This window comes from Fistularia commersonii, chromosome 8 (genome assembly GCF_037954325.1).
Source record: "Fistularia commersonii isolate RoL2024-O1a breed Wild chromosome 8, RoL_Fcom_v1.0, whole genome shotgun sequence".
Classification (NCBI taxonomy): domain Eukaryota; kingdom Metazoa; phylum Chordata; class Actinopteri; order Syngnathiformes; family Fistulariidae; genus Fistularia; species Fistularia commersonii.
Window position 1 is genome coordinate 10702839 of NC_141291.1, and position 13467 is coordinate 10716305.

A 13467-nucleotide genomic window follows, 5' to 3' on the forward strand; every position below is an offset into this window, starting at 1 on the left:
TACAAGTGGGTTTTTCATGTTGCTGTGTAATTTTGCTAAGTAGCACTTGCATCCAGTTTACACTGAGATGGTAAACAGTCAGGTTGGTATAAGGGAGTGTGCTGATGCTGCCAAAGCATACACTCGGTGGTAATTGATATTGTGGTCTGAGGATCCATTTGATTACCAAAGCATTATGTAAGACACTAAACACCTATTTAATGACATTTTTGATAAATTATAGCGTATGAGCCATGCTCACTACATCAGATTATACCTGACAAGCTGAACACACGAATGAAATAATTACCTGCAATGAATATTAGCCTGATATTATAGGAATTCCTAGTACACTTTTTAAGAGTGCCAGCCTTTGCTGACTCCCACATTCTTTTTTGGAGACCTTTAGAAAGTTCCCTAACAAAAGTTTCATAAAGTGTTGGGGCTGCAGCTGTTAACAGTTTGAAGCTGTTAAAATTAAGGATTTAAAGGCCCATTTTCTCCAGCTGGCTCTGTATGATGAGGAAAGTATATAGGGTTAAATAAAGATTCTCAAATAAACACATACACATTCATTTGGACTGCAACTGAAATTTTGAGAGTAAAATACAAGATCTTTAAATAACGACGGGACAAGAATCACCTGGGGGCATTGGCTCTCAATAACAACATGGTGTTGAACAGAATCGGTGACTTTTGCTGCTCAGGCGTTCAATGCATTTTTCCTCAAGGGTTGCATTTATTGTCAGTGCTTTTGCTGTTTTTTTTCTTGTGGCATCGACACGCCGGGTGCCAACATTTCCCAAGTCAAAATCAGGAGGCTGAACATCTCCCATTTGTCTACCGATTAAAAACCCATGTACTCTATTAAGTAACTTCTGGGGAAATGGAACCAGACATCGACCAATTCTTATCCTCTCTCGATTGTAACATTTATTAGACTTATAAGCAGCTTTAGATCTATCTTGTACCAATATCACATTGATGACTTGACATTTTCTAAATTCTGTTACCAGCAATGGGACAATTGATTGAGAAAATAAACTTTGACCACTGTTGGCCAACGCTGGGCCAAGACATGTCAAGCGGTTCTCACTAAAACATTGAATGGTCACAGAGGAATAAACCATATTCAGTTTTATTATTGTATGACTTCTTGGTTAAACGAAGATAATGGATGTAGGCCTCATTCTTCAAGTCATTTGTCAGAGGTTAACTGAACTTTCACTGCACTGAATACACAAGAGACAATTCTGGACATTCGAGGACATACCTGCACCCACCCATGCTCAAATCCATGTCCGGAGCTCTATTGAACATTTCCCTTCTGCACTTGTGTCATTCCAGTACTTTTCCACTGATGTCTGAGTCATAGCTCTACTTGCCTGAACTCAGATACCCCCATCCAGGGCCCCCCCTTCCATATGTAATTTGAGAAATGTGCATTGGGTTCACCAGGAACAGCATAGTGTATATATACATCACACAAACATAGTTGACGTCCTTCAGATGATACCGATTGGTTGACCAAGTTTAATTGCATTAGGCTTACAGACTTGAAATGATGAAATGATGTTGATTGATACAGAAGTTAAATAATGTTTCATTTTTATATCTGTCATGAAAATATTTCTATTCTTATATGTATATGAGATGAGAAGCAGAGGTTTGAAATGGAAAGGGATACTGTTCTATGCTATCCATACTGCCAAGAAATACATAAAAGGGGTGGGGGGGCAATTAAACATACCAAATCATATGTTTCTATGTGAAACAGAGATGTGATTTATTTTTTTCCTTTGCCAAAAACTTTTTAAAACACCTGCATGAGCTCACTGTTGTATTTTCCATTATGATAAGTTATGACTGCCTTTGACTGTTCAGTTGTCCCTAAGATATCAAACATTCACTGAAAACTGACTGCAAATGAAAATAAGCACTCTCAAGTGCTTTTTGGTCTCTTTTGCTTAATTTCGGTAAAAGTGAAAAGGCACCACTTGCTGTTTTGTGGATTTCTTTTATAATAAAATGAGAATTTTTTTAACTCACAGTTAACACAGAAGGTACCTTTATTAGCCCTTTTTTAGTTTTTTTAGTTCCTAACTCAAGATTAATCCCATTGATTTGACAATCAAGCACAACTATTTTTAGTTTGTGTACATATATATATATATATATATATATATATATATATATATATATATATATATGCTTATATAATTTATAAGCATCTTTAGATCTACCACGTACCCATATCACATTGATGACTTGGCATTTTTCAAAATCTATATTGTTTACATTTTCAATGTCCTTACAGGATAAAGTATGTTCTGTTTTTGTATTCAACTGCTTTTTCAACATCACTGGAATGGACTGATGATCGGTGAATGCAGAAGTTCTTGTGACACTGAATTTTCCTCCATATCGACTCGAGTGCAACATGAGGATGACATTTGTGTCTGATTGACTTTGATTAACTTCCACATTAACTGGAAATTCCACTTTGTCAACGCATTTGGTTTATGACCAAACACCTGCTGAAGTCGTAACATGGGCCCATGTACGCGCTGCGGATTCTGCTTGTGCTAGTTAATCAGTTAACCATCAATATTTTAGCATATATTATTATCACTGAATTTACATTCTTTGTACTTAGTGCAGTGAAAGTGGCAGATCAAACACTTCCTGTAAACTTGAAATTTTTCTGTGTCTTATTCTTCGGATTTTAGGGTAGCATTAAAAAGAAATAAGATAAATTAAGGGAAAAAAGCTGGAACTGCTCACATCTTCCACACAGGACAGTTGCTTTCCGGGAAACCATGGGCAATTTTTTTTTTTTTTGTCCAGAGTGTTTGCGGGAAAAATATCCAAATCCCAACATGTCACAGACTGCCCTGCAGTTTGTGGCGCACTTGAATATACTTTGGAACCGAACTGTATCTCTCATCTTTATGATTTAGTAGTTTCTGGCCTTTTGATATGTTACGCTTGGACCATTAATACCATTAAAGCTGGATTTTGTTATTATTAAAAAGATGTTAGCAGCCCCTGCTATTATTTCAAATAGCGATTATTCTTAATATTTGCTTTTACAAATTAATCACTTTTGAGAACACGTTTATTTTCTCTCCATTTATGTCTTCTGATAAAACATTCCCTGTGAGAGTGTGTGTTCAGGAGGTATGCAGGTTTCCTGCATGCCTGCCTGGGATCAATGTCACCTTTCAGAATGTGGACACAGGGCAGGGCAGGGGGAAAGCCGGCCACAAAGAGTTCTTTCAGGGTAGAACCTCTCCTCCAAGCTGACCTACATCTCCTCCTCATGCCCCCCTCCACACAAACACACTAACACACACACACACACGTACCGCACATTCCCACCACTCTCACTCAGAAATTAAGCCCCTGCCCGGGTTTCAGCAGTGTAGACATGTGCTTACGCCGACCTGTACTCAGGCCTCAGCAGGAGAGCAATCAATCTGATAATGATTGATCAGTTTGACATTAAACTATATTTCATGACAGGAGGACAATGCTTAGGCTTATATATCATTTATTGTTGGAGTGAAACGTTTTTCAGCATGTTGTCAGGTATTTGCTTCTGTTGCCACCGGACTACACATTGAAACACAACCCTGGAACATTCTTCCTTCAAGATGTGCGGATATTTTTCTTTTCTTCAGTGTTAGAATTTTTGATATTGGCAACTTTCTCATGCGTACTTACTCTCAGGTAAACTTGGTCGAAACAGAAAGTGAAGTTGCTACTCTGTGCGGCTGAGGCTTCCTCCTGTCCAGACCAGGCTCGATGGTTTCAACATGTGTCATGTTTTGTGGAGAACAACTTGACAAGACATGAACACGGAGCTGATAATGTGATAACCAGCGGGGAACAAGGGATCTGAATGATCCAGAAAAATGACGCTTTAAATACATTACAGATAACAAGAAGCTACTAGATTCTGTAAAGACTTTTATTACATTTTACAATAAATAAAAAAAAAAACATTTGCTGAGCTATTAAATCCACTCACACGCATCTCTCAGAAAATAACGGTAGAACTATTTCCTGAAAATGAACGGTGCCAATTCCCAAAATGACTTTCAAGTAAAACATCATCTTTATCTTCATTAAAACAAAACTCATACTGAATTCTGCTGTCTTTTTTTTTTTCTTCAGGTGTGCAAATTACAAAAATAGATTTCTCTCTCACCAGACGTGGTGAATATCATAATCGGAATATTGTCAGGATTTAAAAACACCTCGTTTCAAATCACCGACAAATACATTAAATCCGATTCAGAGGTGCTCAAGGTTGAAAAGCACCAGGTGTAACCATTCCTAGTTTTTGTACCATAAATATTCAGTGATATTGTACCCCCAACACAGTAAGGCCTCCATGCACATAACAATGGAAGTGCTCACAGCTGGCGGTTAATGACAGAAAATGTGAAGATGACAGTTTGGTGACACAAAAAAATCCCAAGTCATTAGCTGAATTAGGAATGGAGTTGTGGCACAAATGTGTCAGCATCCTGCTTCTGTGTGTCTTTTCTGGTTTAAGTTATGATTTGCTTTTTTTTGTCTCATTTACTCTCCACTCTGTTTGACAGAGATTCATTTAATTGAAAATATCAATTCTTTTAAAGAGAAAAAAAAAATTCTGGCACAAAAAACAAAACAGACATGATAAGGGGGGGTAAAAAAAAGTTCAGTCTAAAGACTAATGTAGACAGCAATCAGAGGGTTCAAGGGTCGATGAAGGACACTGCTATGTAGCGTGTGCCGTTGGTCGTGGGTAGGCCCTCGTGGAGGTGGGTTAGTCGCCCTGGGTGCATAAAGCTCCAGCCTTTTCTCGGTGACTCTATAGAGCAGTTATACCTATGGAAACGGCAACCGCCACCCTAAAAGAAAAGAGAGTGTAGCTGTAAGATGGATGGTAGATGGATGTCATAATAATATTTTATAATAGCAGTTGCTCATCTTTTACCAATTGCTGCATTTTACCTGGAAGTCTGTGTCTTTGTTATTGAGAGCAATGTTGATGGTGAAGGTGGAGGAATCATGGTGAGGCCTTAAGTATGCTTGTCTCTCGGGTGTGTATTTTACCACGAAGTTCATCACAGCGTACCCCTATCGTGGAGAGCAAAGATACATCACACCATCTGACAGCTGCATTCATGAACCAATCTGTCAGCCACTGTCAGGGACCACATTTCACCCATATCACACACATGTAAAAACATGTCTCTCGTTTTTTGTTTTTTTCCCAGGTTACATACACTTTGTCGAATGTTTGAAGTTTCTCCTAGTTTGCTTACCTTGGTGTAGTACCCAGAGAAAACTTTCAAAGTGACAGGCGATATAAACTCTCTAATGAAGTGCAGCCACTCCTTATCAAAGCCAATCTGCTTCATGTGAATGTCATCTGTCGGCACAGTTTCATAACCGCCGGCGATTCGCCTGTCCTGAAAAAGAAGGCCAATAAAACACATAGCAGTGTGATTACAGCAGAAAAGTTTGGCACATCATCTTTTTGTGTGTGTGCCACCACAGCTTTCGGATTGTGTAAAGCTGTTTATGCTTGTCCATCTCCTGTTTCTTAATGTTTCTGGCCTGTTCTTTTTTCCTCGTTTTCCAAAGTGGATTCTATGAAAGTTTGAGTGAATTTAGCAAGTTACAGTAGGTGAGATGAGAAATTCTTCAACCCGGTGTTGGACAAGCAGCTGACAGGCTCCTTCACTCCATTTGTGCAGAAGACACTCAATAAGCTTAGTGTTGAGCATCCCATCACTGGAACTGAAAATGTATTGTGATTTCTTTTAATTGCACTGTCTTCTCTAACTTTGTTACATTATTTGCCAACTACAGCGCGTATAATACAATTCCTGGAAATGTAACAATCAGACAGAAGGCTAATTTTCATCATTGGCCTCTGAACAGTGTTAAAAGTACGGATGATGGTTTACAGATTCATTATTTCACAACTTTATGTGCTTGCTGCCTTTGACAGCTACACTACAGCTGCGACTGTAAATTTCCCCCAGTGGATCAAATAAAGAATCATAACTGCCAGTGTAAATAAAAATGCACCTAATAATCCAAAGGCCAAACAAATAAAAATGAATCACATCACCATAAAATTATTTTAATCATTTCATATTTTACTACTTTTATGTGACCATCCTGAAACGGTTGGTAAAAATCCACGTTCCTTCACCTACACACACACACACACACACACACACAGGCACATACACACACACACAGCAACAAGAGGTATTATTTCCATTTCTGTTGTGTCTTTTTGATTCATTCACAACACACCTTCTCACACTTTTTTATTCTTATGTCTACTTAATACTTTTCAGCAAATTAATGTGGCAAAAGCACTCCAGTTGTCTCAAGCTGTGTTATATTTGGAAAATTATTATGTAAGAGGACAGGCGGGGTGAAGAGTGCAAAGGTTACAGCAGTGGTTGCACTGATGACATTGAAATGAATCATTAGTTGAAGCCCTGGAAATTGTTTAAGGAGATTGCAGGCTTTAAAATGAGATGTGGAAACCAAAAGAAAAGGTAAGTACATGTGTCACTATGTTAATAGCAGTGCTGCATTCACTGAACCATAGCTCACAGGACTTACCTCATGTTTGCCTCCGGACCATGAACCGTAGTGCTCCATCTCCTCAACTATTTCATCGCAGGCCCTCTCTGTAAAGACCGGGAACCAGAACACATCTGGGCAGGGCTGCAATCCAAACACATTTGTAAAGAGACTGCCGAGAATAGATGTGAGTCAGACCTCACCTGCGCTGAAGTGGTGGTGAAGTTTAATACTTGTTTGATTAAAAAGCAGATGTTGCGTGTGACATTGTGTTGTTCACTGTATCCCCGAGAATAAAGAACACGCTGACACAAACCAACCTCTTCCAAGTAGTTCTCTGTAAAAATCTTGGTGTAGTTCGGGTGGATATATTTCTCCTTCCAGTCCTACAAACAGGCAAGGAATTTCAGATTAGTGGACTTTTTTTTTGTTTTGTTCACTGACCTGCATAACTCAGAGGTCTAATCCTTTTCCAAACAAGCCGTCTCACAAGGAGCCACATACAAGAAAAAAACACAAAGCATTGCCTAACACTGACTAATATCCACATATCAGTGTTTATAATATTGTTTGGTTTAAATGAGCAGAGAATAATGAAAGATCATCATGACTTACCAGAGGGTTTTCAAATATTTGCCACAAGTCACTGTTATAATGAGATATGTTATAATTGGCGGTGGAAATTAGCCTCCCGAAGTCATGGCGATTTGTTAAGTACATGAAGATTCCCTGCAGGGAACAGGGAGAAGTTGAGTCAGTTTTTTGTTACAAAAGTTACTGAGTAAATGACTGCAGTACCTCACATAAAGGATTTGTAAGAGATTCAGATCTAAAAAACCGTAACACATGAAAATTTTGCAGTGCACTGAAGAGATGTAATAACTGCTTCAAAAGCCGTCAGCAGTCGATCTGACATAACCGTCAAATCTGGCAAAACTCAAAATAAAAAAAGTGATTTAAGTGTATTACGTCTGAAACGGGTTGTGTGCAACTAGAGAGAACCGGAAGAAACGCAAATGCCAATAAATAATCTAGGATTATTTACAAGGTTGTGAAAGTAGGGGGTGGGGGTGGGGGGGTGAGCTAAAAGGATGAAGGGAATATGGACAGAAAAGTGCTGGCAATTTTGGGACGAAGCAAATCCAGGAATGAGATTCCCTCCTCGGTGAAGCATGAGGAGTGGTGTTGGGGGGGGGGATTTGGACCTACTATCAGACTAGGCTTTTGCAATGGACAATGGATGATTTATTTAGCAGATCGCTTTCTGTGAGAACCCAAATTACTGACATCCAAAGGAAAAGCTGTGAGTTTTGCTTCGCTTTTCAGGAAAGAGCCTAGTCTGAGATCAGTCAAGGTAGTAGCTGGTTGCATGTGTTTGCTGTTGGGATAAAGCATCAGGACAGGGGACTTGCATGTTGAGTTTTCCGACCTTCTGTCTCCTCTGCGATCCTCTCTTTCGTTAAACATAAAACAAGTATTTCTCCCACTAGCCCACACAATGTCTACTTTTAGACCTAAACTTTATTGCAACCAAAATGTCAACATCAATTTCCATTGAGCTGCCAGTTGCCTGGTGTCCAATGTGAAGACACTGCAAGTGGGGAATAGAGCAACTCAGATTTGAGTTAAAAAAAAAAAAAATGACATAAACGTATACAAAGGGAACTTCACAGAATTCAATCTATGCAAGACTGCAGGCTGAAATGAAATAGAAGTTGTATGCACTTGCCTGCATCCACCAAATATAAGTTTGGAAAGGGTTCTGAGTGCTAACCCAATGGAAATGGATGTTTTAAAGAGCAGAGAAATCAAACAAAAAGAAACCTTTGGGGGCCTGAGCATATGGAATGATTCCGGAGAAGGGGAGTCTTTTTCTCTGTGACTGGTCTAAAATAAAGGAAAAGCATAATGTAAATACGATAACATAAATGACCTTTTTTTTTTCAGAATAATAGACAGGGTGACAGTTGAGGTATTCATGTCACATACATAGGCAATCAGGAGAAGACATGTGCCTGCATGAAGAAAAGCAAGATTCCCTCTGAAGCTGATGTTTTTATAGGTTAAGAGTGGAGGCATGCATGCCAGGGAAGTGAGTGGAGCAATGCAAAACATTTCTTTTTGTTATCAGTTGATGATCGGGGCTGAGTGCTGTGCATGTGTGTCATGTCAGTGACAGGAAGGACAAGGGGATTAATACAAAACAAATTACATGACAAGCAAGATAATGTTCCACAGCCGGCAGTTGCATTAACCGTGCTTGTATGACGCAACACACTAAATGAAGGAACGTTGGGAACAAGTGGAACAACACACCCTCACACCGTGCCTTAGACGTGACCGCGAAAGGAGAAACGTCATGCGTTGCGGACAGTTAGAGACATTCAAAACCGCTTATACTTGCCAATCTTTGATGTCCACCGAGCTGTTGACTTTTTTTTTTTAAATTAACACTCATTGCATTCATTTTCTTCAAAATTACTTCAATATGGCCGTAATCTTGTTCAGATACAACTTCAAAATTGGATGGGACTGGTAATATACGGCCAACACAGAAATTATCTTCAAATTACTTTAAAACACTGAGGTGTTAGTCCTATTGGGTAGAAGTTGAAGGATCTTACCAGCTCTCTGGCAGTTTTGCACAAAGCCATGTCTGGATCCAGTTTCTCGAGAACAAAATAGTTTCTTTCTTTTAGCTCATTCCTCAAGGTACTTCCCTTGATAAGGTATACATGTGCCATGTAAGGAATGTTCCACACACCCCTGGAAATAAAAGGAGCAGAGACAAGAAGTGCTCATACTGCAGAAACAATTAAGATTTACACAACTGGAGTGCATGATGCGTTCATTCAAAGCGAGTTTAAGTGTAAGAAACAAATATACTTTGGCAAATGCGTAACCTGTTATTCTTCTGTACTTTACCAACTTCATAGTTAATTTTATTTTTTTTCTGATTTCAACATCTTGAACTCCCACCACTGATGAGGCCTCAATGGCATCCTGACAAACATGTAGGAGTTGATAACGAACTCACAAACAGCTGCTCTCCTCCGACTACTCCCCCTCCAAGTAATAGTGACGTAATCACTATTCCATCTGTTGCGGTGTGAGTGTGTGCTCATTCATTCAATCATATCTTATACCGCTCATCCTGCACTCAAGGTCGTATATGGCCTGTAACCTATCACACATCATATAGACATACAACCATTCACTCCCACCATCATGCATCATAAATGGACATATAACCGTTCACTCTCACATTCACGCATCTGGGCAATTTAGGGTCTCCAATTTACCAGCTCCCAAGTCTCTGAGCTTTCAATGTACTTTCATTTTCAATTTGCTTTCAATTTTGTTTTCAATTTGTCCTTAAACATTTTCAGTTATTTTACAACCACTGCTTGAGATAAATTGTTCCAAAAGTGGGAATTCTGGCATTCATGTCATGAACATCTATCTGTTTTGGGGCTGACGACGGAGGACAATTATTTCAGAAGACTTCAGGTTATCGCATCACAGTGACAGATCCAACACGTCTCTTTTTATGTGTGAAGAACAGTCTTCCCTGAGATTACTTATGACTTACACACGTTTTCGCTGCACAAGGTCGATGTAATCTTCAGAACGAGCGTAATAACCATCCAAACTTAAGGCTCCCCAGAAGTTGGACCACAGCTTACTGTGGCGAGTGACAAGGGGACCAATTATCTTCCTGCAGGGAAGAGAGAAGCACAGTGGAGAGACGCCAGATCTGTTACGAGTAAACGTAATTCAGTGACACGTCCCAGAAATCCAACCGACTAATGTACTTGGTCTCTTCATGGAAAAAAAACAGTGTGCAACATCCAAAGAGATCAAACTCTGAGCAGAAGGATGTGATCCCTGCCACGTCCACAGAAAGTACTATAAATCTGTGTAACTACACAGCATTTTTACCTCGTGTCCTTAAATTTGTATAGATTACGGAAGCAGAACATTTTTCAATTGCTGTGTTTTAAACCAAACCATGATAAATCATTTTTCCCTATTGCATGACATTGACTCTTATCACAATGTCAGTGAGAGAGATGTATTTATACTGAACCAAATGCTTGGTATTTCATCAATGCCAATGGAAACTTTATTTAAATATCCAAGAAATACTTGTGCTTTGCATGCCCCAAGTGGACCCCTCGAAACCACTCTGTGACCACAATGACATTGACTTTATGGGAAGGTTTCTTCACATTCATGAGCTGCAAAGGGGAAAGTCGCTTGTTTGTGTTTTGTATAATGCAGAGTGGCATTTCAGGGTTAGTGCAATTTTCCATGCAGACGGGCACAAAACGGGAAGCTTATTTTTAAACGCTCATGTCATTCAGCTGCAATACGCCTGTGGGTTTGCCACATGAATAATAAATCCAGTGGTCCGGTAATCAAAGCAATTTCCTCCAGGGTTTTGATGAATTTGTTTTAATTTGACATCCCTTTCAGTAACCATATTATTACCTGTTCTGCTCAATGAGAAGCTTCAGTGTCTGACTGTTGGTGAGCATCACATCTGAATCAATACTGAAGTAGTAGTCACATGTGGCATCCTTACGGCAAAGATCCCTAAAAAAACAAAGAGAAGGACGTGATGAATTAATCCAGGAAATTAAAGGTTGTGCCCTTAAATCAGGTAGTATCAAGTAGTATCAAGTAGTAGTGAAGATGTCTCTTTCAATTGGAAGATGACGTCTTCCATGTCATGAAACAGACATCTGTGTTTTCAATTGTAAAGCTGTTTCAATTGTAGAACCAGGCTCTCATCATCTTTCTCAGGAAAGTTTATGGTTGCTTTTATTTCAATAAGATAAAGGAATGACTTTAACCTTTTGACATTTCCATCACAGGGATTTCTATACATACATACATATAAGGGACACCCAAGAGAGCCCATTATGACCTTCCAACATACAATCCAGGAGCAATTTGATGATTAATAGACAGTACTGCAACATGAAACAAAGAAATAATGCAAACTGGATCAAAAGTTGTAAAGTCAAGTTGACAACCTTGACCTTTTTGTCGAACAATTCAAGCTTATAAGCTTGTTTCCCGCCTCAGATCATGTTCATTGTTCTTGTTTGATTTCCGGAGAAGGTGAACTTACATGCCCATGTTTCTGGCCTCTCCTTGGCTCAAGTTTTCTTCTGGCCCCACAACCTTGAAGTTGTTGAAAGTTCTTTTATTCTCCTCCCAAAATGCCTGGATGTGCCTTTCATGGTAAACCACCTGGGCAGAAATCCATCATTACTTGATGAGATGCACATATGTTGATTCTTTTAGTGAAACATCCACTGACAGCAGAGGCTGTATTTACTCACATTGTTGTGAACAAAGATCTTTAGTTTATCTTTGGGATAATCTAAGGTCAGTAAACGCTGGAAGAATTCAGGAAGAAATGGAGTCGGCTGTTCAATGTACACTCCAACTTGCACATTCGGGTACTCCTGTTTATATTTCAGAAGAGACGCATTAGTGCAATGTCAAACAACTATTGAAAAATGTAACACTGTTTAGAATTCATCATTGGCGATTTTGACATTTCACATTCAGAAATATGCAAACATAAGGTTGCAATGGATGATGTTCTAATTGGTATGGCATTTTGTTGAATGTCATTTTGTTGGATTCGGTCATGGAATTTGGGGATTCGGTCTCTGCAGTAGTTTACCCCGCCTATCACCCAATGGCAGCTGGGATAGGTTCCAGCATTCCCCCAGACAATGGATGGTCACCGCAGTAAATCTGTTGTATTGTTTGGTTCTATTTCATTGGCTTCGATGAAGATGCTGGTTTTCAATTCAAGAGTTTAAATATATTATTGGAAGTTCATCTGTTGATGAATCACAATTCAGTTTTAGAATGGATCATTTAATGTGTGAATAAGCCCCACATTTAAGGGGCAGATATCAACGTCTGTAGAACGAAGCCATTCTCACATTTTAAAGTGAATGTCATGTACAAACCTAGAAGGAAAGGAGCAGTTAAAGAAATTCAGAAAAGAGCAGAAAACCTTTTCCCATGAAACTCAGCATTAGCTCCCAGAGCTCACTCTGGAGTCTGCTCCCAATGACCAGTTCACAGTGTTGGTCTGGGCCAGGGACTAAAGGGAATCTAAGCAGTAACATCTAATTTGTGTGTTCCACAAAGGCACAAGAAGGAAGACTTGTTGGTTTTGCCAATGTGAGGTCAAATTGTAACTGCAGTACAATGGACGGGAAGTAAGAGAGTTAAGAATGATGAAAACAACATCTTAAGTTTTGTCAACACTAAAGTGGGAAGGGAGCTCGGCAGCTTTTGAGTGAGCGAGGGTGGAATCAGTAACAACGTCAATAAAAGACTCAATGTGAGAGTGGACAAACAAGCAAACCGGCTGAACTGCTCATGACCTGACTTTACCCCCCAAGAAAGGCCTGGAGACCGTGTGAACGGTCAAACACGTGACCTCCTCATTGCAGCTAAGTTCAGCTTATATGTTTCCTCCTGATTGGGCTCATTTAATCTATAAAAGCAATTTTCATAGGACTATTTTTGCAGGTTATTATGAACCCTTGTTTTTTTATCGGATCTGCTTAAATTATTTAAAATAATTTCATTCACTACCCAATCCTTTAAAGTAAATCTTTCATGACTCATTGGTATAGCATTAAAGCATTAGGTATTTTTTTAAACAAATAATTGCTCTGTTCCAATAGGATGAATCCAATTTAAAATTTAGACAAGATACAGCAACAGAGTGCTTCTAGCGTGATGATTAGCATTTTCAGTACTACCACCTCCACAAAGGAACAAGTAAAGTATGGGAGCCTTTTTGACAGATGAAACCACTCAGCTGGACGCGTTTCCAAG

At 39.2% G+C, this 13467-nt stretch overlaps 1 protein-coding gene across 2 annotated transcripts in view; it reads right to left on the minus strand.

Annotated features, from left to right (window-relative positions):
* Window positions 1–3938: 3938 nt before the first annotated feature.
* The window catches only part of plod2 (procollagen-lysine, 2-oxoglutarate 5-dioxygenase 2), a 29469-nt gene continuing 19940 nt past the window's right edge, over window positions 3939–13467 (minus strand). Inside the window, exons 9-20 of one of the 2 annotated variants that reach the window (XM_086151112.1) lie at window positions 11940–12065; window positions 11726–11847; window positions 11080–11184; window positions 10178–10303; window positions 9210–9351; window positions 8410–8472; window positions 7201–7314; window positions 6906–6971; window positions 6625–6729; window positions 5301–5447; window positions 4987–5112; window positions 3939–4883 (exon numbers count right to left, since the gene is read on the minus strand). In XM_086151112.1, coding sequence (XP_086007238.1) covers window positions 4728–4883; window positions 4987–5112; window positions 5301–5447; window positions 6625–6729; window positions 6906–6971; window positions 7201–7314; window positions 8410–8472; window positions 9210–9351; window positions 10178–10303; window positions 11080–11184; window positions 11726–11847; window positions 11940–12065 — 1398 coding nt within the window. In that variant the 3' untranslated portion in view covers window positions 3939–4727. The remainder of the gene's footprint in view (window positions 4884–4986; window positions 5113–5300; window positions 5448–6624; window positions 6730–6905; window positions 6972–7200; window positions 7315–8409; window positions 8473–9209; window positions 9352–10177; window positions 10304–11079; window positions 11185–11725; window positions 11848–11939; window positions 12066–13467) is intronic. The other variant, XM_086151113.1, reaches the window with a different exon arrangement.